This window comes from Phyllobates terribilis, unplaced genomic scaffold (assembly GCF_046119375.1).
Source record: "Phyllobates terribilis strain yellow unplaced genomic scaffold, ASM4611937v1 Scaffold_8__6_contigs__length_399053987, whole genome shotgun sequence".
Classification (NCBI taxonomy): domain Eukaryota; kingdom Metazoa; phylum Chordata; class Amphibia; order Anura; family Dendrobatidae; genus Phyllobates; species Phyllobates terribilis.
In genome coordinates, this window is record NW_027362768.1 from 56,236,070 (window position 1) to 56,262,963 (window position 26,894).

General features: G+C 41.5%; 1 protein-coding gene across 3 annotated transcripts in view; it reads left to right on the forward strand.

The window, feature by feature from the left end:
- The window catches only part of HMCN1 (hemicentin 1), a 924,522-nt gene that overhangs the window by 455,393 nt on the left and 442,235 nt on the right, over positions 1–26,894 (forward strand). For all 3 annotated transcript variants that reach the window (XM_073642974.1, XM_073642975.1, XM_073642976.1), the window contains exons 45-50: positions 6,333–6,614; positions 11,224–11,391; positions 14,114–14,227; positions 14,425–14,508; positions 17,281–17,472; positions 19,080–19,253. In XM_073642974.1, the coding sequence (XP_073499075.1) occupies positions 6,333–6,614; positions 11,224–11,391; positions 14,114–14,227; positions 14,425–14,508; positions 17,281–17,472; positions 19,080–19,253 (1,014 nt within the window). The remainder of the gene's footprint in view (positions 1–6,332; positions 6,615–11,223; positions 11,392–14,113; positions 14,228–14,424; positions 14,509–17,280; positions 17,473–19,079; positions 19,254–26,894) is intronic.

Consider the following 26,894-nt stretch of genomic DNA (forward strand, 5'->3'; position numbering starts at 1 on the left):
CATCTGGTACTGGGGCACTGCAACGGACATAAGGTCTCGAAAATCCTCTGTGTCCACCAGGCGGAAAGGCAGCATTTCTGTAGCCAAGAGCTTGCAGATGGTGAAATTCAACCTCTTAGCTTTCTAATGGCTAGGAGGAAATGGTCTTTTACTTGTCCACATCTGAGGGACCGAGGGCTGGCTATTGTGCTTAGACGGGGTTGATAAGGGTGTCCCCAGCAAACTGCCGGTCTGTGAGGAAGATGCAGGCGGACATGTTAGGTTGCCTTGATCCAAAGGTGGTGCTATCGATGTCGGACAGCGCTCAACACCAGCTGGTGTTACCACCTCCAAAGAAAATGATGACCTGCCAATCACGCTGGCTGTTGCGGGTAAAGAGGTGGCAGGTCTGCGCCCCAAAACAGGTGTGACTGCTGTCCCCCCAGTCACAGAGGATGAAGAGGCCACGGATGCACAAGATATGGCAGACGGTGGTTGGCCCGGCCGACTAGGCCGCATTGTAGCACACTGAGCTTCCCACTGCAACTTATGCTTCATGTCCATGTGCCGGTTCATGCATGAAGTACTCAAACTATGTATTTTTTGGCCTCTACTTAGCTTTTGCTGACAAATGTTACAGATAACACGAGTTGGGTCATCTTTATCGATCTGAAAAAATGCCCAGGCTATGCAAGGCTTAGCACCCATGCGACCTGAAGAGCCACCACGACTTGTGGTGAGAGGCAGAGTTGTGTTTGAGGATGCAGTTGTTGACGTGCTTCCAGTACTACGTCTCTGTCCAGGAAGGCGCAACCTGACCTCGTCGTCACTAGCATCTTCCTCCACCTCCTCTGCTGACCTCATCTCTTGGCTGACTGTGGGTTGACAGTAAGTGGGATCTCCAACCTCATCATCATCACCCTGTGTGTTATCACACCCGTCGTCCTCAGAGCCAACCTGTTCCTGCCCTGACAAAAAACTAAAGTTGTCGCTCCAATCAGGTATTTGAGTCTTATCATCGTCTTCCTCATTGTCTCCACCAACAGGAGTTACAGTTTGGGAATGAGGGTCTACATTATGGTCAGAACCTTCTGCGTCTGGTCCTGGATCCGACTCATAAAGATTCTGGGCATCAGTGCAGATCATTTCCTCGTCTGGATTCACAGAAGCGCTGGAGTCGACCTCTGATTCCCAGGCTATAATATGAGTAAACAGCTCTGCAGACTCAACCATCTGTTCTACCTCATACTCAGACAGGCAGCTGGAGATTTGGGAGCTGTGAGGAAGCAAGTGCGATTTGGGTGACACCTTTGAGGACTGGAGTATTTGTGATGTTGAAGTTGATGTGGAGGAGAGCCCACTTAAAGGAGCACTTGATATCCGTTGAAGCACCTGCTGTTTTTGTGCCTCATCTGGAATTTGTAGCGATTGGCGTGGCCGTAAGAAAGGGATCTTATCACATTGTCCGCTAAAAGAAGTAGACATTTTAGTTTGGCTGGAAGATGGTCTTTCTTCTGCAGATGTTACTGTTGCTTTAACACCTACCCCACGGACACAACCTTTTTCCCCTTCCCAACACGCCTATTCCCCTTTCCACCAGCAGCAGGCCTTTTTCCACTCATTTTGGTGGTTAACTAATTCACAACTCTGGAGTTGTTTGCACAAAAAAACAATGGATGGTAACCGAGCAGAGCTGAGTGGCCAAACTGTGGTATTAGGCCAAAACTATTGGCTGGGTTAGATGCAGAAAAAAATTATTTTGAATTTGCAACCTGATGGAGGTCAGTATAGATGGACTAATAGAGAAAGTCCGACACACTACTAGAAGGCCAAATATTTTTTCAGAGGTAGATGCAGAAAAAAATATATTCAGTTTGCAACCTGATGGAGGTCAGTATAGATGGACTAATACAACAAGTCCCACACACAGCTAGAAGCCCAAATATTTTTTCAGAGGTACTGTAGATGCAGATAAAAATTAGTTTTAATTTGCAACCTGATGGAGGTCAGTATAGATGGACTAATAGAGAAAGTCCGACACACTACTAGAAGGCCAAATATTTTTTCAGAGCTAGATGCAGAAAAAAATTATATTCAGTTTGCAACCTGATGGAGGTCAGTATAGATGGATTAATAGAACAAGACCCACACACAGCTAGAAGCCCAATATTTTTTCAGAGGTAGATGCAGAAAAAAATATATTCAGTTTGCAACCTGATGGAGGTCAGTATAAATGGACTAATAGAACAAGTCCCACACACTGCTAGAAGCCCAAATATTTTTTCAGAGGTACTGTAGATGCAGATAAAAATTAGTTTTAATTTGCAACCTGATGGAGGTCAGTATAGATGGACTAATAGAATGATGCTATGCCCAAAAGATTTTACTTCACTAGGTGCAGTAAAAAAATTGGTATTCTATACACAGGTGGTATATCTTGCAACACAGATAGGCTACTCCACTGACTAACACACTCTGCAATAGGCCAAAAAGGATTAGCTTTGCTAGATTCAGCCAAATGCTGTGAAAAAAACTTGCACAGCACTGGCACAGACCTGCCTGGCAAAAACTGATAGGAACTCATGTAACCTAGTCCTGAAAAGGACTCCAATTACAATTAGTCTTTACTCCCACAACCTATCTATTTAAGAGCACAGACCTACCTGATAAAAGTCGTAGGAAATGCTGTAACCTAGTCCTTAAAAGGACTGCAATCACAACTATTCCCTACTCCCAAGCTATCTGTAGATTTGTGCGAAAATTGGCTTGAAATTAACAAGGTATAGCGCACACAGCAACAGCGGTGCCGTCTAACACGCAGCTGCAGCAGTGAGAAAATGGTGGCGACGGGGAAAATGGCTTGGTCTTATAGGGTAAGGACATGTGACATACACTGCCAATGACACATGCCCTTGCTTGTGTGAAAAAAAGCACTTCGCTCCGTGTGTGCGCTGCTGATAGGCTGACAGATTGCACCTCCCCACTGTAAATGCGGGAAAGAGAAAAAAAAATGGAGATCTTCATTGTTCCTGCAGAGATCCATCCCCCGCCGCTCCCCCCACCCCGCTGTACACTCAAACTGCGTATTAACATTAATTTTCATCATTACTGAGAAAATTTTGGTGCACGAACAGTTATCGAACATAACCTCGAACAGCCGAATTTTTCTCAAATTGTTCGTGTTCGCCGAACGGCTCGAACACCGCCCAAAACAGCTCGAATTTGAGATTGGCGAACAGTTCGAGTAGAACAACGCTCATCTCTAAGCAGCAGCCACTTCCAAGACTCATACTGTTCTCCGTGAGACCCGGTCGTTGCGACCTGAGGTGACGTCAGTATAGTTAGCTCAATTCAGAGGTGCTGGTTCTGACAAGGGCAGCGCAAGAGCCAGAATGATGAGCGGTGAGTGGCTACTGCTCCAGTCTATGGAGCTTCGTTCTCTGAATGGAGCTCCATACACTGGATGAAGAAGATGGGGATCGTCATGGGACCTCTATTTAAATCACAGCGGACCGGTGTGGATTATTATTGTTACTTTAATAAATGGGTGAAAAAGTGAAATTGTCAGCGAGTGATTTTTTCAAATAAAGGACTTTTATGTGTGTGTTTATTTCTTTTGACTACAGGGTCAATAATTGGGGTGTCTGACAGACGCTTGTCCATTACTAACCTGTGGCTTGATGTCAGAGCCAGCTGCTGACATCAACCCCACAATCCCATTACCCCGATTGCAAACACACTAGGGCAATCAGGAAGAGCCAAGGCTAAGCTCCAGAATTGGTGCATCTAATGAATGCACATTTATGGAGTGGCTGAGAGCTTGTCTTATTAGGCTGGGAAGGGGCAAAATCCATGGCCCTTCCCAGCCTATTAAGATCAGCCCCCAGCTGTCTGCTTTGCCTTAGCTGGTTATTAAAAATAGGGGGGCTTCACATAATTTTTTTAGGGTCCCACCATTTTTAATAACCAGCAAAGGCAAATCAGACAGCAGTGGGGCTGATATTAATAGGCTGGAAAAGGCTAAGGATATTGGCCCCTTCTCAGCATAATAAGACCAGCTCACAGCTGCCTGCTTTCCCTTGGATGGTTATTAAAAATAGTGGGGATCCTACATCGTTTTTTTCATTTATTTATTTATTAACAAGTGCAGTAAAATACACACACAAGGCACTGCTCTATTTGGACCTCCCACTACTGGTTCAAGATTATCTTTTATTTTTTTTTATTCTATGTTATTTTAAGTCATTTTCCTACCCACATTTTTTTGCAGGGCAATTGTCCTGCTTTTACCTCCATTTTGCTTCCATTTGCAGCCCCCTAGCCCTTACTATGACCAATTTACAGCCATTTTACAGAACCAAAGTTCGGGTCACCATTGAATTATATGGGATTGAGTCCGGGGTCAAATTCGGGTACACGAACCAAAGTTTGGACTCAAGTTCGGCCTAACCCAAACTTTAACGGGTCCGCTAATCCCTAATTAAGAGGAATCGTTTAAGAACTTTTTCCACCTTTAATGTCACCGATAATCTGTACAGATCCATTGAGAAACAAACTGAAATCATTTTGAGGAGGGGAAAAAAATAAAACTTAAATAATGTGGCTGCATAAGTGTGAACACCCTCTTATAATTAAGGCTGTGCTTTGTATACCCCTTTCACATGTAAAGTGCCAAGGAATAAATGGTGCCATGATAATAAATAATAATAATAATAATAATAAAAATGTGCTTTTGTTCAGAATTAGCCAATCACATTTAAACCCATGTTAAATAGTAGTTAGTACACAGCTGCCATCATTTAACATGATTATCATTAAAGGGGTTGTCCGGTACTTTTTTTGAGTTGCCCAATGTATTCAACATGTGGGCATAAGTATCTCTGTAAATACCTTGTGTTGCGATAATGCCTGTGAGTGGCGCTATCACTTGCCGCTCACAGGCATCACGTGACCCCTAGCTGCAGCCGGCGCTGACATCCGCTGACATCACGACAAGTCCAGGCTGCAGCCGAGGGTCCCTCTTCCGCGTTCCACCGGTGGCTGTTGGGTTGCTGGTGGGGTTTTTCCCCTGCATCACACCCAGAATCCACCGCACGCTCTCCCTCTCCCCATTCATTGGGAAAGCGCACGGTGGATGCTGGGTGTGACGTGGGGATTAACTCCGCCCACAACCCAGCAGCCACCGCGGGGACCCCAGCGCTGAGTCACGCCTCACTTGTCGTGATGTCAGCGCGGGGTCACATGATGCCTGTGATCGGCCAGCTATAGCGCCGCTCACAGGCATTATCAGCAACAAAAGGTATTTACAAATATACTTATGCCCACATGCTGAATACATTGGGCAATTTAAAAAAGTACCGGGCAACTTCTTTAACTCCATATAAAGGTTAGCTGTTCCAATAGGATTTTCCTGACATTTTCTTAGTTGCATTTTACAGCAAAAGCCATGTCTGTAAACAGCTTGCAACACAGCAAAGGGATCTCACTGTTGAAAGTAATCTGTCAGGAGAAGAGAACTAAAAAAATTGCCAAAGCATTAGATATACCATGGAACACTGTGAAGACAAGGTTAGCTTATATTTTGCACGACACTGACGTTACCTAGAAATGGATGCCTAAAATGCTCTTAACCACAAAGCTATGACAGGTTATACATTCCAAGCCACATATGACACTTTTAACCTTTTATTTTATAAATCACTTTGGAAAACTTACAAAGTAGATGCCCTTGCAAATGGCAAACTTAGCAAACCTCCGACTCACAAAGAGTCACCCTACAGCACTCAGGTGAGGAAAGGAAAAAACCCCTGTGGAGGAAATTTCTAGGGAACCATGGCTGATGGATTTCCTTTCCCTTGGGCTTAGAAGGTTGATGCTAATGTTAACTCTTTATAGCCATTATAAAATTGGACATGGAACAAGATATACGATGGATAATTTAAGAAATACAATAAAGCTTTCCTCATTATACAAGTAATGGTTTTACAAAGCGTTGTAGAACAGTGATTATAACAGGGCGGGAGGGAAGGTGATGTTTCTTCCAGTTATCTGGTGAGAGAGAGAAAGATAAGTCAGAGAGTTACCTCCATTATGTGAGCCCCACCCTCCTCACAGTAAGACACCAGGCACAGGCAGTACTGTGATCCTTCCTCTTAAAGCTGAATCACTCTTGCTTAAAGTCTACACAGCTAAAAAAACAAAGCTGCAGGAGTTAAAGGTCCATCCCTCCTAAAGTCATGTCCCCCTCTGCTTAGTGCTCCAGGGGTTTCTTTAGATCTGGATCAGATTTATATTATTGTAGTTTATGCATTGCAAAGATTGCTAGTGTGAATATTATATTTCTTTTGTTATAGTACGTCCTACTATATCTGAAAATGGAAAAGTTCCTGTTGAAATTCTGAAAATTCAAGGAAGTAATTTAACTCTTGAATGTGACTCCAGTGGAGATCCAGTACCCATACTAACCTGGCTGAGAGACGGTACTCCTGTGCTTAATGGAGATGGGTACAGACTCTTAAACAATGGAAGACAATTTCATTTAGAAAATATTCAACTTTTACACTCTGGCCATTATGTGTGTGTAGCAGTAAATGTGGCAGGACAAGCTGACAAAAAGTATGACTTGAGAGTGCTTGGTAAGTAACCTTAGATATTGTTTTTCTCAAGATAAGATTTTTAAAATACCACTTCTACATTTTTTTTCAGTGCTGGAGTGGTGCTTCTACTGTAAGTTCCCTGTCCTGGTTTTATACTCACCCTCTGGCGTCTTCACCTTTTTTCAGCACTATTCCGGTCCAGAGGCACCATCTTTTGAACACAACTTCTGACTGTCCAGAAGTCAGATGTTATGTCACAAGTTCTCAATGCAAGTCTATGAGAGCCTGAATGAAACTCTTATAGACTTATATTGAGTTGTGGCCTCCGGCTTCAGCAAACACTGGAGAAATCCGGCTGGTCACAAACTAATGGAGACTGATGGGAGTGGCAGCAATAGAAGGGGAAGATGGCAACAGGTAATTATGAGCATAGGGTCAGTGACCTTACATTAGAAGCACCACTACAGTGGTGAGTTAAAAAAAACACTGGAGTGGTGCTTTAACAAAATATCAGGTCTTTGTTTCAGGCCTTTCTAGTACTAATAGACAAATGTAACTATAAGTGTGTATGGTGCAATGTACTGCACGAGTAGAGATATACTGTAGGAGTAGATATGTATTGCAAGTATCTTTAAATAATGGGCTGCAGGAGTGGAATGAGAGAAACAGTGTCCTTTAGGATGGGCTTGCATATATAGGGACTAAGAAGAAAAACCTACAAGAAGCAAAATGAACATAAACCCTGCTGTAAATAAATAAAAAGCAAGTGCATTTAAATAATATAGGGTTCTTATTAACACTGTTTTTGATCAAAAATAGTATATAAGCCATTCCACCATCGACAAGGTGAAACCGTTCAGGACGGTCCTACACTGTCTAATATTAAAAACCTTACCATGTGTCCAAGCTGACCTCAATGTGTGAATAAGGGCAGACAAAGGACTGAGTCCCAAACTGTGAACACCAGCCTAGGGAAGCTTTAAATGTATTATCCAGCTCTAAGAAGGGAGGCCACACCCAGGTTTGTACAGAATGCAAAAAATACAAAGAAGAGGGGCTAACAAGAGCAATGTACTACAGATCAGGCTATATATAAGTAAAAAGAAATGTATATTAAATGGAAAGAGGGGGCATATTTAAAAGCGGTAAAGGCAAGCATTAGAAGAGCTAAAGACAGTAATGGAATGAAGCTTGCAAGGGAGACCAAAAGCAGTAAAAAAGGATTTTGGAGGTATGTCAAAAGGAAAGTCAAAGATGTTATTGTCGCACACAAAGTAGGAAAGACAAAGTGCAACATGAAGGGATGAGGGGAAGGGAGCCCAGACACTAAGGACAGAGGGGGTGGATATCTCCTAGGCTGATCTGATATCACCTTGTCCTTCCCTACCATCCCTATATTGGTTGCTCACCAATCACCGAGCAGGAAGCTAAAACCCTGTCTCTCCCTAGAGCTAGGGTCTGGCTAGTGAACGGGGGGATATGAGCGCTAGTCAGTCCCCACTAACACTAAAGACAGCAAGGGGAGACAGAAATGGGGTAAGTAGCTTAGCTTGAGTCGACTTCAGAGAGATTGCACACAAGTCCTCTTAGCACCAGAGAGAAAGCAAGAACTGCACTTGTGCCAAGCCTTCACAAGGGGTCATGTGAATATCACCGGCGCCTCCCTATTGCAAAGTGAAGGTATTTATACACCCAGGCCAGGGTGTTAATTAGCAAGAGGAAGGTAGCCTCTGGGTCATACAGTGAGACAGATCTAAGAAGTTGTCTGTAATGCTAAACAAAGAGATCTCCTGCAACCAACTGCAGGGCGACTGTCACATTTGACACACCCGTGACAGTTATAGGATTTTTACAGAATGAAAAGGGTAAAGTGGTCAAAAATTATGTTGAGAAGGCCAAACTTTTAAATATTTTGCATCTGTGTTCTCTAAGAAAGCAAATGTAACATCAACTGATCTTCACTGTGCTGTTGAAGGAATACAAGAATTCACACTACCTATAAACAGAGAGATGGTGAGGGAACACTTAGCTAATTTAAAATAATTTAAATCTCCTGGTCCAGATGAATTACATCCTAGGAGACTGAAAGAGATAGCAGAGGAAATTGCTGAACCACTAGCCAGAATCTTTGAAAATTCCTGTAGAACAGGAGAAGTCCCAGAAGTTTAGAAAAGGGCAAATGTCCCTATCTTCAAAAAAGAAAATAAGATGAAGCCACGAAATTAAAGGCCAGTGAGCCTTACTTCCACACCAGGAAAGATCTTTGAACAAATTATTAAACACCATGTATGTTAGTACTTGTATAAGAATACAGTAATTAACCAGAGACAGCATGGGATTGTAACAAACAAATTATGCCAGACTAATCTAATTTCCTTCTATGATGGAATCACTGACTGGGTGGATCAGGGAAATGCGGTAGATACAGCATATCTCGACTTCAGCAAAGAATTTGATAAAGTATCTCATACTATCCTTATTGAAAAAATGACCAAGTATGGGATTGACAAGGCTATGGTTAGGTGGATTCATAACTGGCTTAGTAATCGTACTCAAAGAGTGGTAATAAATGGATGCAAATCCAATTGGAAGGGTGTTTCAAGTGGGGTACCACAAGGCTCTGTCTGTTCAACATTTTTATAAATGAGGGAACTGAAAGTAAAGTAATCAAAATTGCACATGATGCAAAGCTAGGAAAGATAGCATTAGAGAAGACAGAGAAAGGATTCAGAAGGATCTAGATAAGCTTGAACAATGGGCAGCGACTAATAGAATGATATTTAACAGGGAGAAATGCAAGAATCTACATCTGGGCAAGATAAACGAAAATGACATATATTGAATGGGAGGGATAGAACTAAGCAACAGCACGTTTGAAAAAGACTTGGGTATACTAATAGATCACAAACCGCACATGAGTCAACAGTGTGATGCAGCAGCAAAAAAAAAGGCAAACACAGTTCTGAGATGTATTAAGAGAAGGATAGAGTCTAGATCATATGAAGTAATTATCTCCCTCTACTCCTCCTTGGTAAGACCTCATCTGGAATACTGTATCCAGTTCTGGTCACCACATTTTAAAAAAGACTGAAAAACTGGAGGAAGTTCAGAGAAGAGCTACCAGGATGGTGAGTGGACTGCAAACTATGTCCTATGAGAAATGGTTAAAGGATCTGGGAAAGTTTAGCTTGCAAAAAAGAAAACTAAGAGGAGACTTAATAGCTGTCTACAAATATCTGAAGGGATGTCACAGTGCAGAGGGATCATCCTTTTTCTCATTTGCATATGGAAACACGAAAAGCAATGGAATGAAACTAAAAGGAGAAGATACAGATTAGATATTAGAAAAAATATTTTCACAGTGAGGGTGATAAATGAGTGGAACAGGCTTCCACAAGAGGTTTTGAGTTCTCCTTCAATGGGGGTCTTCAAACACAGGCTGGACAGATATCTGTCTGAGATGGTTTAGTGAATCCTGCATTGAGCAGGGGGCTGGACAAGATGACTCTGCAGGTCCCTTCCAACTCTAACATTCTATGTTTCTAAGATATATACGGTACTTGAGAGGAGTGACGTACTGTAGGATGGAGGTCATACATAAAGGGGATAAAATGAGTGATGTGCCATGGCACTGCCAGCAGACTTAGTCCTCCTGTCCAGTCCATCTAAGTTGACTCTGTGACATATCATCCCAGGCAGACCACCATATAAAACAAGGTCCAGAAACAGCCTACAAGAGCTGGAGTCAGGCTTGTTCCACTGCTCCAGTAAATGTGCACACAAATACTAGTAAAAACTTAGGGCCCCCATACACATTAGATAAGTGTAATTTTATCAGTAACTTGGCCACCAGCAACCTTTCCTGACTTCCCCTTACAAAGAAACGTTTGGCTTGCTCAATAATTTTTGCTTTCTTTGAGAGAGCTTCAGTCAGACTCCTCTATCCTCCTCTGGAAGTTGCTTATCTTGGTACTGAACAAAGGGATCAGCCATTGTAACTCCAACAGTTCGGATGCTTCTCTTCCACAGCGACATCTGTTGGGTTAGAGTCTGGAGACCCACGTACACAGTAGATTGTCGACCGATCCTACTGATATCTGTTTGTTAGTTCAATTTTAATCTAATGTGTATGGGGCCTTTAGAATAAGATTGAAAAATAATTCCGCCCAGGAGGCAGTATATTGCAGTCACAGTAGAGGTAGCATAGTGGATTTGGATGAGACAGTTTCCTCCACCTCCTGCTCTGTAAAACTCACACCACGCTCTAATTCCTGTACAGTGCTTTGATGTGGGAACTGATTTCGAGTGTAACAGAAGTCGCTGTGCATCACACTGGTGATTGGGTGATGCAGTTTTGTTCTCCCTCAACCCACTTTCTCCCACTAAACCCTCAGATAAGCAAACGACTGATGGGAAATGTAGTTTGAAAAGACATGGAATGTCCACCACCAGGATGTAATCGTGAAGGCTGTATTTATCTATAAAAAAAATTTTTCTAACTGTATAAATGATCAAAGCTAAACTACTTGTCAGTATTACCTACCTGCATTTTGGTTATTTTCACATTGGATCTCGGCTAACCCCTTTAGGAAAGGTAGAGTACTTGTAGAATAAAACCTGTACGCTAATAATATATTTGCATTTCAAGTTCCACCAGATTTTTTGGGAAGATTTCAGGAGCTCGAAAATGTAAGCGTTGTAGAGAGAAATCCAGTGACTCTTACGTGTGAAGTCTCAGGCATTCCTCCACCCAAAATAACATGGTACAAAGATGACTATCCTATTACCTCTGATCAAACTCTCCAAGTAATGTCAGGTAAGTCAAGCTGCTCACCAATTACAAATACTCAGATGCTGAAAATATTGTATATTATTCTGAACAATGAATGATTTTTCATTTGCATTAGTTTTTGAAAACTTTAGGGTTTGTGCACACGCTCTGTATTTGCAGCAGAAAAATCAGCTGTAAATACTGGAATATTGGCAGGAAAAAACGCTGCATGAAATGCACTCATTTTTTCTGCCTCTTTTACCACATTTTTGCATGCTTTCTTGATGCATTTGTTCCCATTAATTTGAATTTGTGAAAACAGCTGCAAAAACTCTGAATGAATTGACATGCTGCAGATTTCAGATTGCTTCAAATCTGCAAGGAAAAAATAAGCAACATGTGCATGAAATTTTAGAGATCTCATTCACTTTGCAGGTACTGTGAAATGTTTTTTTTTTTTTCTTCGCCTCACGATTGCGCAGGGAAAAAACACTGCAAAAATGCTGCAAAAATGCAATGTGTGAACATACGAATACATGTAGCATAATAAATGATATCAACCTTTTTTAAATATCAATGAAGCTAGGAGACTAACATTGGGTCCTGAAGGTGAACCTGACACCAGGTGCAAGGTGGGCAGATTTTGCTCTTATTTTATTCCTGTTGCTTTACTGAGTACTCCGTTTGTTTGTTTTTTAATCCGCCATATGGTTTCAGGGATATAATCCTTGGGATACGACGGGATATTACCCATGGTAAAGATAATATCAAAAAATTGCAAATAAATACTGACTTTTACTATGATACTCATCTATTATTTGCTAAACTATGAGAAGTATCCTTAAGGCTGTGTTCACACTGCATCTTTTACTCGCCAGCACAGCTGCCGAGTTTTCCTATTAAAAAGCCAATGCCAGGAAAACCCTGGCTGTTTTATCATTGTTCTTGTGGTGGCTCCACCACCGGCATCTTTCGCTCTATAATTTCAAGGATAGCGAGCAGGCAGCTTCCTAGTGAAAGTCATCCAAAGAATGGTCATGTAACTTCTTTTACCTGCGTCAGGGTTTCAGTAACCTGAAGCATATAAAAGAAGTGGCATAAGGTGGAACCTGTGCACAGCAATGTCATTTAGACCCTGCTGCGCATTATTTGTAGTGCTCGGTCTGGGATCCGCCTGAAAAGAAGTCATGTGCACATGGCCTTTGGGTGTATTTTATGAATATTCAGTGCTGTCATTATATAAGAACCAGTGTAAATATATTCAGTGAAACAAAATTATATGAAAACAAAATTTATGAGTTGCACTCTTTTAAACAAAGAATGTCTCCCTCGGGAAGTACATAGATACATTTTTGCTGTTCAACGTGGTATTTAGGAGGTTTTCCAGTTTCAGAAAACCCTTGTTTCCTCATGAAGTTTGTTTATTTAAAAAACATAAGCTTTATTCAGCCTGACCAGGTCTATCACTGAGTCTCTGCCTCTGCTTCCAGTGCCTCTTATTGTCTGCAGCATGTCACATCGACAGAGCGGAGCTGCAACCAATATCTGAGTTCAGCAGCTCTTCCTCAGCTGACGGCCCTGAGCTCACTGATGGCAGCAGTGTTGACGATGTAAGGACGTGCGAACAGCACTGCAGACAATAACAGACTCAGCCGCAGCGTTGACTCACTGCTGGACCAGGAGAGGATGTGTGAAGCAGCCGGGGAATAGGGGTTTTCTGAAACCGGGAATAGACCTTAGACACAGAAATTTAATTTTTTTTCTTTTTATGTTTTTTTTTCCCTCTCGCCTTCTTAGATCCATAACTTTTTTATTTTTCCATCTATATGAGGGCTTATTTTTTTGTGAGCCAAGTTATAGTTTTGAATCAGACCATTCATTTTATCATAAAATCATGAAAAACAGAAAACAATTCCAAATAGCGTGGAATAGAAAAAAAAAGAAAAACAGCAATTCTGTAGTTGTTGTTTGATGTTTTTACAATGTTTATGGTAGAAATGACAACATTGATCCACAGGTTGTATAGTGAAACCGAATTCTAATTTTTTTTTTCTATTTTTTACTTAAAAAAAAGATCATTTACTAACAAAATTTGTTTTATGTCAGCATGTTCTCAGAGCTATAACTTTTTTCTTTTTCCTTAGATAGAGGTGTATGGAAGTTTGTTTATTTACGGGACAAGCTGTATTTAAATCAATATTATTTTGGGGTACATAAGACTTTCTGATCTCTTTTTATTACATTTTTTAGGAAGGTAAACTGACCAGCGTTCTTGGAAAACATGTTCGCATTGCCGCAGCTGCATGATTTGCGGCTGTTTGACAACAGCGAGACATGCAGGGATTTGCTGACAAACAGGCAATCTCTGCATGTGTTGCGGCTGGCTAACAGCCATGAGATAGGTTATCCGGGCACGTTCGCGCAACACTAGTTAGGATAGTTACTTATGCAGTGTTACCAAATATGTCTTTTTATTTTTTAGAATTTGTATTTATTTACACCCACCTAAACCATTAACTCTATCCTACCTTTATACAAACCACCTAATCATGTTTCCTATCATATAGGCTTCACTTGGTTCTGGTGAATCTATACATAAATAAGCCTCAGTTGTCCTTCTTTTGATGGTATTTGCTATTCTGCTTTGAAAGAATTAAATAAGAAAAATGTACAAAGCAATCTAAAGATCTGCTCTTTTCAGGCAGATAATCCTGGTAGAGAGGCAAAAAATAATTTCTTTGCTAATGAATTTATTTTCATGTCTTAGGTGGAATGATCCTGCGCTTTTTACATACTGCACTTTCGGATGCGGGAAGATACCGCTGTGTGGTTTCAAATGCTGCTGGGGAGAAAAGCAAAAACTTCCAACTAAGTGTTCTAGGTAAATGATTGGCTTCTTCCTATGGGGAAATACCTTATGGACCTCACAATCCACACTTTTTCTTTTGCCATTTACACTACTGTGTTTTATAAAGTCTACACATCCAGCATATTCCACCCAGGCACACAGGACCATTTTCTGTACATTTTATCATCACTGAACCTGCGGCTTTCTATAATGTGTATATTCATACTTAGTGCCACCAAGATTTACTGGAAATACTCTGGAAGACGTAAGGGTAAAAGAGAAAAGTGATGTAACTCTTTCCTGTGAAGTAACAGGTAATACTACTATATCTTATTCTTATAGGTTTTCATTATATAGTTGTATAATGCCAACCTGTTTTATTGCTATGAAGCTCCAAAGAAAAGCATAAAACACCATTAACACAGGAACCCCCCAAAAATCCTCCTGACTCCAATATGGTAATCACAAGAAGTCCCCTGATCAACCCCCATCTCTAGTAATGTAATAACAAAGACCTAGGCACTTTTATATAATATAAGATTATTATATTTCCAAAATGCATCTAAGCTTTATTTAACCCCTATGGACCAGGCGCTTTTCTTTTTTCCTCGCCTTCTTCTCAAAGCCATGACAATGTTATTTTTCTGTTGGCGTAGCCATATGGGAGCTTCTTTTTTGTGAGATGAGCTGTAGTTTTTAATCACACTATTCATTGTACCATTCAATGTACTGGAAGACAGAAAAGAAAATCCAAGTGCGATGAAATGAGGAAAAAAAAATGCAATTCTGTTGTTTTTTTTGGTGGTGGGGGTCAGGGTATTTTTTACAGCATTCATTCTTTGGTAAAAAAAAGACCTGTCAACATGATTCAATTCAATGAAGACAATTTAGAAATTCATCTTATTTTACATTTTGGAAGCAGATGGAAAATAAATAAGAATCTGTGTAATGGTGGACATGGACTTTAAACCTTATTCCTCAATATAATCATGGCCACGTCAGCTGGCGGAGAGTCCCATGGTCGCACTGCTTATTCAGAAAAGCAGCTCTTTCTAGTTTGTAAACTCTTATTTTTGAGGCAAAGTGAATGTAAGCAGGCTCCATTACATTCATATTATGTGAATATTCTACCTTGTATTGCTATTAGGGATAAATCCATTGCCGCAAGAATAACCCATGTGGAGACGGGGTGGCGTGCTTATGATCTAGGGCACTACGTGCTCAGTACAGGGGTAGTGCAGTGTGCACCAGACTCTAGAAGTCAGAGAAGCGAAACTCTACTGTAATGAATTGAATGAAGGATGCCCTCTGTAGAAGGCAGGGTCCTTGTTTCATTATCCTAATATAATTACTGTATATGCGCAGATATACGTGCACATTTCTTATCAGTGTCCAGCGCACATAAACTGTGGTGACTAAAAGTTTTGCATTTTTTTGAAAGTGTGATTACTTCTGTCTGGTTGTTTTGATGCCATTTTCCTGGTGATGAATTAAAAGTGCATGAAGTTGTCATCATGCAAGACCTTAATGTTAACCAAAATGCTTTTGGATATAGGTATGGTCATGTAATTAAAGAAAACTGACTGCCAAAAGTTTTGCATATACTATTAATTGATCACAACATAGAGAGTAATTCATTGTTTACTATGCCATAACTTAGTATTTTGTAGCATAACCTCTTGCTTTAATTACTGCACCACACCGGCAGGGCATTGAAGCCACTGGGGTATTCAAGACATCTTGAGGGCTCTTGCTCCATTCCATTTACAAATCTGCAAACAATTCATCTTTATTTCTATGGGTACGGGCCCCAAGTCGTCGCCCCAACTCATCCCAAAGCTGCTCTATAGGGTATAAATCAGGGGAGTTTTTGGCCATTACACCAGGAGAACATTTTTCTTTGCTAACCAATTTTTGACTAAATTAGATGTGTGCTTAGGATCATTGTCTTGCTGGAATTTCCATCCACTGCCTAATTTGGTTTTACCGTGTGGCAGCATTACATTCTCCAGTATATCCTTGTACATGGTAGCATTCATATTTACAGATTAGGCAGAGGGCCAATGGCAGATGCAGAAAAGCAGCCCCAAACCATGACATTGCCACCACCATGTTTCTCTGTAGGTGTTTGGTACCTTACATTACGTTTTCCCATTGGGCGGTATATATAGTGCTTGCCATCACTACCAAACAGATTGAACTTGGATTCGTCCGACCACAACGCCTTAGACCAATCTGTCTCTTTCCATTGGCTGTGTTCTTTTGCAAACTCAAGTCGGGCCTTCTGGTTCTTCGCAGAGATGATTGGCTTCTTGACTGAAACTCGTGCATTCAACCCTACTGCTTCTAGCCGTCGCACCACAGTTTGGTGACTCACCTTGACCTCATATTCTTCGTTCATTTCATGTGAAATCTGTACAGCACTGTTATGGACATCAGATACTGACTTTTTCACAATGTGATCAGCTCTGGAAATAGTTTTCCGTGGCCGTCCACTTCTAGATTTGTCAGCTGTTCCATAACCTTCTTTTTCTTTCTTTAATATACGTGACACTTGACTCTGAGAACAGGTGTATTCCATAGCTACCTCTTTTTGGCTTTTGTCTGACTTCACTTTCAGAATAATACGCTTCCTGACATCTGGTGATAAATTTGGCTTTGTCTTTGCTATGTTTTAACTTAAAAACACACACATAACAAAAAGTAAAATTGTAGGCAAAATTTGATTACACTTGACAAAATATGCAAAACATTTGGCTCAGGAAATGTTGAAAACTAACACACAGTGATAAAACAACGTCAAACACAATCTTCTTCCTGACTATCATTTACTTCCGGTTTACTAAAATCACCAGGAAAATGGCATCACAACAACCAGATTGAAGTAATCACACGTTTAAAAAAAAATGCAAAACTTTTGGTCGCCACTGTAATCCTTTTAATATTCTGTTCACAATTGAAAGCTATTTGCTGCATTCTTCATTTTATAGATCTACAAATTAATTAATCATTTGTGTTCTGTGGCTCCTTCTAAAATGTATGTGAATGTGTACTGAAATTTATGTTATCCCTGCATTTTTACTCAGGGAACCCTACACCACAGCTGACATGGGTAAAGTTCGGTCAACCTTTGCATTTGGAAAGTCATCATAGACTCCAAGATGGAGGACAAACATTTCAAATGAATGGTGCCATGATGTCCGACACAGGAACATATGTTTGCACAGCTTCTAATTCAGCAGGCGATAATAGCAGAAGGTTTAGCCTTAATGTTATGGGTGAGTGTATTTTTGTCAGTCAGTGTCATTCATCGGTCATAAAGGAGATCCATAGAATTCAGCCTCAGACTAAGGGCTTGCTCACACGAGCGAATAACTTGCATAAGGACTATCTGGTGTTTTATCGGATGGTACTCGGACCGGTGTTATACTATCTGACAGTGCTGATTCAGCATGAGATAAAAATTGAAGCATGCTGTGAGTTGCTCCACAAATTGGATGACATGCACTCATTCAAGTCTATGGGTGCATGTAAAACAGCGGACTGCACTCGCATGTCACCCAAGTGCAGTCCGATGTACGTGGACACAGACAATGGAGAATATGGAGAAATTACGTTCTCCATCCTCACCTCAGCCGTGCTATAACTCTCTCATGAGAGAGAATCAGATCACTCTGTTCAGAGTTTGATTAGTGTCATTAGCATAATCAACCCGATTGTTTCACATGAGAGAATCAACGCTCATATGACCCTGGCCTGAGAAAAAAAAAGAACAGAGCTGAACAGCACTGATCATAGAGCAATAAAAAGAGGTTACTTTCAGACTCCTACCAGCAGGTGGGGAGATCCTTGGATCACTACATCTTTCTCTACACCAGGGAACTTGTAGAATGTAATATACACCTAATTCTTTCGTAGCAATACTTCCTTCTCTTGCCATGTCCTCCTAGAACTCATACTGTTTTGTAAAGTAATGCTTTCTTATTCTGACATTAAAGATGACCTGTCATCTCTTCAGACATGTTTGTTTTAATAATTGTCATGTTCCATAAAATACCAACTCTGGAGCACATTTTTCTCAGAATTCTGTTGGGTTCCATTAATGGTACGTGACCTTGAAATGTGTTTATATTGTGTTTATATAAGAATTGCTGAATTTTAAGAACAGGTGCTCATTATTTCATGAGTCCTCTTCAAAAAGGTTCCTCTTTAACACTTTTTACCTTTACCTGGTACTAACAGAAATGACCATATTTTTCTTTTGAGTCAGAGAGTCTTCAGCTAGAATAAATTATCGCAAGTTTTTGAAAGGGGTCATTTCCATATTTATATAAAGATATCATAGTCCCCTCAACTTTGATGAGTCGTGAATAGATTTAGTTTTGATTATCGCCTAAAGTGTCCTGTAGTGGTAAGATAATATAGTGGTAACAAATGATTTTCTTCTCTAGACCTTATACCCTTTCTGATATTGGTATTAGTAGTGGTGATCCGCTCACTGTTTCTTCAGAAGCATTCTATACAGTATGCCCTCACTTATATTTACCTTATAACTCATCTGATATTTGGCTGCTTGTCCAGCCAGTTAATCTATGTTACCCTGCAGAGATAAATCAAATTCTACAATATCTCCAAAAAGTTATCATCAGCCAGTACAGAAGACGTACCACTATGTCCAGCTTAAAATAGCTTAACCAGCAAAATGCCAGGAGTAAGGGAAACACCACTTACTGATGGCAATAGAAAAGTATAAAATAGTCCTTGCCACCACCGTATACCTAGTTATTCTGCTATGTGCCTGAATCCGGTCCCATTGCGTCCTTACCAATGTATGATTGGTGTTGCAGAACAATAAATCGTTTTTTTTCAACTGTTTATTTTACAGTTTCTCCGAGAATATTTGGTTCAAAAACTAAAGACGCACCAGAGGAAATATCTGTAATTCTCCACAGCTCTGTATCAATATCCTGCGATGTTAATTCCCACCCCTCTGCAACGATAACATGGTATAAAGATGGATTTCAAGTCCACTCAAAAGATAATATCAGAATTCTTCCAGGTGAGGCTTATTTTAATTTTAATTTTTTTTATTTTTTTAATAAAATCTATCATATTCATCATACAAATAACAGAAAGTATGGGCTGTAAATTTGTGTTTGTACCCATTTTATATACCTAATGTATCACCAATTCTAGCATGTTTACCATAGATGGGAACATGTAAAGACACTTTTATTTAGCCATCCTATCCTCAACATAACATAAAGTTTGATATTATAAGTGGAAGTACGGATTGCAGATGTTTATGATAAATGATATGAGAGGAACAGCCAGTAATAAGGCAGAATTGAAATGATTAATTAGCAGCGAAATAACCCTTATAATTTACCAATCATAAAGAGTTCATATTTCAAAAATGACTTGTAAATTTGTATTTGATGCATCTTTCAAAGCAATACAGTATGGACAGCTGCATACCATATATTCTAATGTAGAGTAATTACACAGAAGATCCCCCAAGTTAATGGAAATCTGTCAGCAGGTCTTTTTCTATGCAATCTAAGAGCAGCATGAGAAGGGGCTGAGACACTGATTCAGCGATGTGTCACTTTTTAGGCACTATGCTGTTGTTTCAACACAATAAGTGTTTTATCATCAGGAGATTAACACTACAGGACTACTTCTTGCATGCCTCCTGGTCCAACTCCACCCCCAGCACTGATTAGCAACTTACTGTCAATATATAATGTACACAGAAAGCTGTGGTGTTTGCAGGGTCAACTCTCTGAGCTCTGCTACATGCTACATCTAGAAATTCTGATTATGTTACCACTATTACACCCAATAAACTAAGTGATACATCACAGGAAACAGGGTCTCTTTTTCTACATTATGCTGCTCTCAAATGAGGCATCAAAATCCTGGTGACAGATTCCCTTTAACGATGTACGCTGGCAAACTTATTCAGCATCTTTAAGATCAATGATATTGTTTTAATAACTGTGGACAGGGCTGGCATTAGGGGGGGGCTGGATGATTTCCCATGACCCCCAATCTCTTGGGGACCCCAGTGTGAACAGTAGGAGCTACATTGATAATAGCTTCCAATGTGGAGACTGCTCCAGGACCTTTTGTGACATCACAATCATGTGCCCAGTCATATGACGGTAATATCACCACACGTCTTTTCCTCTGCAGGACTTCAGGACCTTTTATGATATCACAATCATGTGGCCGGTCATGTGACTGTAATGTCACCACAGGTCCTGCACTCTGCGGGAGGCGGGGGAACTGAAGAGTACATAGATTGGGGGTAATTCCTTTATTGTGTGTGTGTGTCTGTAAATCTTTGTATGTGTGGTTGAGCCAAGAAGGTATGTGCTCCAGGTGGTATGTAGTAGTGAAGACATCAGAATGTATGATCTACTGGTGATATATATTAGTGAATATATCAGAATTTATGGACTCTTGGTAGTATATATTAGTGGGAACATCAAAATGTATGGGCTCCTTGTGGTATATATTAGTGAAGGCATTAGAATGTATGGGTTCCTGGTAGGTACTGTATATATGAGTCTGTATGTATGTGCTCTTTGTATGCATGTGTCTGTATGAAGGTGCATACATGTGTCTGTATGAAGGTGTATATACATATGTCTACTTGTATGTATGTATGTGCTCTGTGGATACATATATGTATATGTATGTGCTCTGTATAGTATATCTATGTGCTCTGTGTGTGCTCTGTGAATACTTATGTGTATGTGCATGGTATATACATATACAGTGGCATATAAGAGTTTGGGTACCCTTGTTCAAAACTACTGTTATTGTGAACAGTTAAGCAATCACAGCAAAAGCCACACTAAGAAGAATTAAAATTCCCCCAAAAATTCAAGAAAAAACAGCAAAAAAGGGCAGCAGTGTTTACCTGCCCAGATCTTCAAAGCCAAATGCACTACCAGGATGCAGCAGACCCACATAAAGATGGCGGATACACAGGTGCAAAATACTGATGAGACAATCACTCACAACCTACCATTTCATGGAGGGGGTGACTGCTTAGTATTAGAATTGCGCAAAGATAGACTTGTATAGGGTGCTGTTCACACTAGGGTGGTGCACAATATCCGGTTTACAGCCTATTAGTTACGCCCATACTATTCGACTTGGCGGGCTTCCCGGTACTATCCAAGTGCACCCCCTGGGAACAGACACCCTAGTTTATAATGTCCGCATGGGCCTGGGTGCCCAAAGAGAATGCCAAGAGTGTGCAAAGCTGTCATCAAAGCAAAAGGTGGCTACTTTGAAGAACCTATAATATAAAACATATTTTCAGTTGTTTCACACTTTTTTGTTAAGTATATAATTCCACATGTGTTAATTCATAGTTTTGATGCCTTCAGTGTGAATGTACAATTTTCAAAGTCATGAAAATACAGAAAAATCTTTAAATGAGAAGGTGTGTCCAAACTTTTGGTCTGTACTGTGTGTATATATATATATAAATATATATATATATATATATATATATATATATATATATATATATATATATATATATATATATATATATATATATATATATATATATATATAATAAATATATATATATATATATATATATATATAATATTGTGGTAGATGGGCTCAGTCAGCTGCACACAGAGGTAGACACAGGAATGGCTGCTTCAAACAGGCCTTTCTTGGCATAATGGGTAAGCAAAAGAAAACTTCTGGGTTTCAAATCACTGAAGCTGATGGCCTCAGTGAAACATAGCTCCCCTCCAGCACTTTGTCAGTGGCTTTGTCACATATCCCTCCCTCTCTGCCCAAAGGTTTTGGCATCTTCAGTCGTTAAACAGCGAAGTCTGGACGGGCATCTGCATTACCATGTAGTTTTTTAGGCCTGTGCTCGACATGGAATCTAAAGTTCTGGAGCGCTAGAAACCACCTAGTCACCTGAGCATTCTTCCCCTTCCTTTCCCTCATCCATCTCAGGGGCGCATGATCTGACACTAGCCTGGACTTTCAGCCTATTAAGTAGTACCTCAGCGTGTCAATTACCCATTTGATGTAAAGAGAGGAGAGAACAAGGCGCAATGGGTGACTCAGTATTGCAATTTGTAGAGGAGTGTGGGGATGGCTACTAACCTTATGAAGTTGTGCACCTCTGCACAACCCCAGTGTAAAGCTCCACAAGCTCCGCTCTGTTGGTGGCTGTCATCTATTTCCAGCGGCGTTCACAGATCCTGATCTCTTGGTGGTATATCACGTGGTCAGGTTAGTAGCATGTATTGCCGAGATAGACGCCCAGCTTCACCAACACCCCCGGCAGCGTTCCGGAGGGGTTAAGGCAGCGCAGCTTGGAAAACCAGGGTAGTAATTTTAATTAAATTGCTCCCACAGGTGAAAAAACAATAGATTAAAGGCAGCTCTACCGCACCCCAACAGGGGGAAAAGGACAATCAGTGAATATGAATAGCGGTACCAGAGCGCCAATAACAGGGCAAAAATATTAAAAGGACCGATTTATTAATACACACACTTTTTGGCATCTTCAGTCGTTAAACAGCGAAGTCTGGACGGGCATCTGCATTACCATGTAGTTTTTTAGGCCTGTGCTCCACATGGAATCTAAAGTTCTGGAGCGCTAGAAACCACCTAGTCACCTGAGCATTCTTCCCCTTCCTTTCCCTCATCCATCTCAGGGGCGCATGATCTGACACTAGCCTGGACTTTCAGCCTATTAAGTAGTACCTCAGCGTGTCAATTACCCATTTGATGGCCAAGCACTCTTTCTCTACGATGGCACAGTGTTTTTACAGAAGGAGAGTTTCCTACTCAGGAATAGGACTAGATGTTCATCCCCATCTATTTCTTGGGACAATACAGCTCCCAAACTGACCTCGGAGGCGTCCATCTGAAACACTAACTCCTTAGTGAAGTCAGGTGCGACCAAGACTGGCTGTTTACATAGGACGAGCTTCAACTCCTGGAATGCCATCTCCGCTTCAGAGGACCAATTGGCCATCGACGTCTTAGTGCCCTTAAGAAGATCAGTCAGAGGGGCGGCTATCATGGCAAAATTCGGGGTAAATCGCCGATAATATCCCACAATTTCCAGAAACGCCCGAACTTGCTGCTTGGAGACCGGTTGCGGCCAATTTTGGATAGCTTCTACCTTATTTACTTTATTTTGCCCCTTCCGACGATGTAGCCCAAGTATTTTGCCTCTTCTTTCCCCATGGCGCACTTCTTTGGGTTTATAGTAAACCCTGCCTTCCTCAACGCATCGAGTACCACCTGGACCTTCTGTAAGATGACTTCCCCAATCCGAGCTGAATATCACAATGTCACAAAGGTAAGCTGCGGCATACATTTTGTAAGAGGCCAGGATCCGATCCATGGCTCTCTGAAAGGTATCTGGGGCTCCCTACCCAAAGAACAGCATCCTGGTATACTGAAAGCACCCACCAGGTGTAGAGAAGGCCATCTTCTCCTTGGCACATGTAGACAGGAGAATTTGCCAGTACCCTTTCATTAATTCCAGGGTGGTGATATATCTGGCTGACCCTCGCCTCTCAATGAGTTCATAGACCTGGAGCATCAGACATGCGTCGCAATTGGACACCTCATTCATTCAACTTCCTGTAGTCATTACAGCAATGCCAATTTCCATCCAGCTTCGGCACAAGGACAATGGGGCTGGACCAGCTGCTCTTTGACTCCTTGATAATGCTCAGGCTCAATATTCTCCTCACCTCCTTGGAGATCACCTTGTGGCAAGCTTCGAGAATCCGATACGAGTTTTGGCTCACCCTCACATGTGGTTCAGTCAGGATTTCATGCTGCAGAACCTATGTACAACCTGGCAGCTCCGAAAACATGTCCTGGTTCTGCTGAAGCAGCTCTCAGAACTGTTGCTTCTGGGCTGGAGACAGTGTCTATGCCACTGTGACATCCTTTACCCTGGGTTAAGGATGGGCCCCCATGGCACATAGCTTCCACCGGTTCCCTGTCTCACCACGGTTTGGGCAGGTTAATGTTGTACACCTGGTACGGCTTTCTTCTACCTGGTTGGTGAACCTTGTAGTTGATGTCACTCAACTTTTTGACCATCTCACATGGCCCTTGTCACTTGGCCAGGAACTTACTTCCATCACACTCTTTCCACGGCTAAACTGACGCAGTCTCGCCAACCGATTGTAGATCCTTGCCTGGCCTCTTGTGCTTGTAGGAGGCTCTCCCTCATAATCGGCATCACCCTCATGATCTGGTCCTGCATCTGGGCCACATGCTCGATAATGCTCTGGTGGGGTGTTACCTCAGCTTCCCAGGTGTTCTTTGCAATGTCCAGAAGTCCCTGAGGGTGCCGTCCGTAAAGCAGCTGAAAGGGTGAAAACCCCATAGAGACCTGGGGAACTTCCATAATCAATAATAGTAAATAGGCTGGGGTGGAGAACTGTAGCTGCAACCACTTCTGTATCAGATGCAGAAGATCGAACATTTGGGAGTGAGGGGGTTTATCACACAATATGCCTTGTGGCCTTGTAGTGGACCTTTTGAGCTTGGACAGACTTAGTCACCCCTGAGCGTGCTAGTATCTCAGTTTTTAACTTTGAATATTCCTGGGCATCCTGTAATGCCAGGTCATAAAATGCCTTTTGTGGCTCACCAGTCAGATAGGGGACCAGCACCTCTGCCCACTGCTCTGGTGGCAGCTTCTCCCACTCTGATACCTGTTTGAAAACAGTCAAAAATGCCTCCACATTGTCCTCTGGAGTCATCTTTTGCATGGCTCGTCTTACAGCTTTCCGGATGCACGAGTCATCACCTGGACTTGGGGAAAGGGCTACCATCCTCCCACGAAAGGCCTCTGCGAGCAATTTCATCTGCTGCTGTTGTTGGTGCTGTTCTTGTTGCTGCTGTTGGTGGATCTGTTGGATAAGCAGCTTACTCGTCTCCTACTGGGCTAGCACAAGGTGCTTAATCAGGTCCTCCGTGCTGTCTGTCATTGTTTCCTGGCTTATGGCCGCCTTTACCAAGGACATATGGTTTTGTCCACAACCGCTACATGTGTTCCTGGAACATTGCCCGCATTCTCCACCACCTGTGGTAGATCAACTCACTTAGCTGCACACGGAGGTAGACACAGGAACGCTGATTCTTTAAATTTCTTAGTGGTTTATTAAAACACAGTATCAACTACTGTAAAGTCCATCAAAACAAACAGGCCTTTTTTGGCATAATGGGTAAACGAAAGAAAAATAGATAACACAGTCCGGAGGCCTGCGGGAATAGGCCTGCGGGAATTCTTGTTTGAGGTATTTTCATCCATTCTTCCTTGGAAAATTCTTCCAGTTCTGTAAGATTCCTTGCTTGTCTTGCTTGCACTGCTACTTTGAGGTCTAGCCACACATTTTCAATGCTATTCAGATCGGAGGCTGTGAGAGCCATTGTAAAACCTTCAGCTTGCGCCTTTTGAGGTAGTCTATTGTGGATTTTGACGTGTGTTTAGGGTCATTACCTATTTGTAGAAGCTATCCTCTTTTCAACTTCAGTTTTTTTTTACAGATGGTGTTATGCTTGCATCAAGATTTTGTTGACATCTCATTGAATCCATTTTTCCCTCTACCCATGAAATGTTCCATGTGCCATTGGCTGCAACACAACCCCAAAGCATGATTGAGTCACTCCCATGCTTAATGGTTGGCAAAATGTTCTTTTCCTGAAATTCTGTGCCCTTTTTTCTGCACACATACCTTTGATTATTGGGGCCAAAGAGTTCTATTTTAACCTCATTGGCCCACAGGACTTGTTTCCAAAATGCACTAGACTTGTTTAGATTTTATTTTGCATTCTTCTGACACTGAATTTCATGGTGAGGACGCAGGAGAGGTTTTCCTGGAAATTCCTGGAAATGAAGGCCATTTTTGTGCAGTTGTCTTTGAGCAGTAGAACAATGTACCACACCTCCAGAGTCTGCTAAATCTTTCTTAAGGTCTTTTTTTGTCAAGCACGGGTTCTGATTTTCCTCTCTAGCAATCCTACAAGCAGCTCTCACTGAAATTTTGCTTGGTCTTTCAGACCTTATCTTGACCTCCACTGTTCCTGATAACTGCCATTTCTTAAATACGTTTCTAACTTCGGAAAGGGCAACTTGAAAATTATTTACTATCTTCTTATAGCCTTCTCCTGCTTTGTGGGCCTCCACCATTTTCATTTTCAGAGTGCTAGGCAGATGCTTAGAAGAACCCATGGCTGCTGTATTTTGGCACAAGTAGTGATGGGCGCACCCGTCACTGTTCGGGTTCGGCTAATATGGCTGAACACCGAACAGTTTTTTAAAAGTTCAGGTACCAGTACATTACCCAAGCCCTGAACCCGAACATGGACCCCATTCATTTGAACGGGGGACCCAAATTCACTTGGTTTCTTGCTCTGTCATTTGTATGACAGCGCAGGAAACACTGGCTCTCATTGACGGTAATTGCATTAACGCGATCAGAGTGCTGTGGCAGTGACCCGAGGTAAAATGCTTACCACGTGTCATATCTGCCGACTGATGGTACTACTACCACCATCAGCCGGCGCCTCCTGCCATTGGAAACAGCGAACACAGGCACCGCTGGAAGGAAGCAGTAGTCTCCCATCCGCCGGCATCTGTGCTCTGCTGAATGTTAAAAAAAAAAGTTAA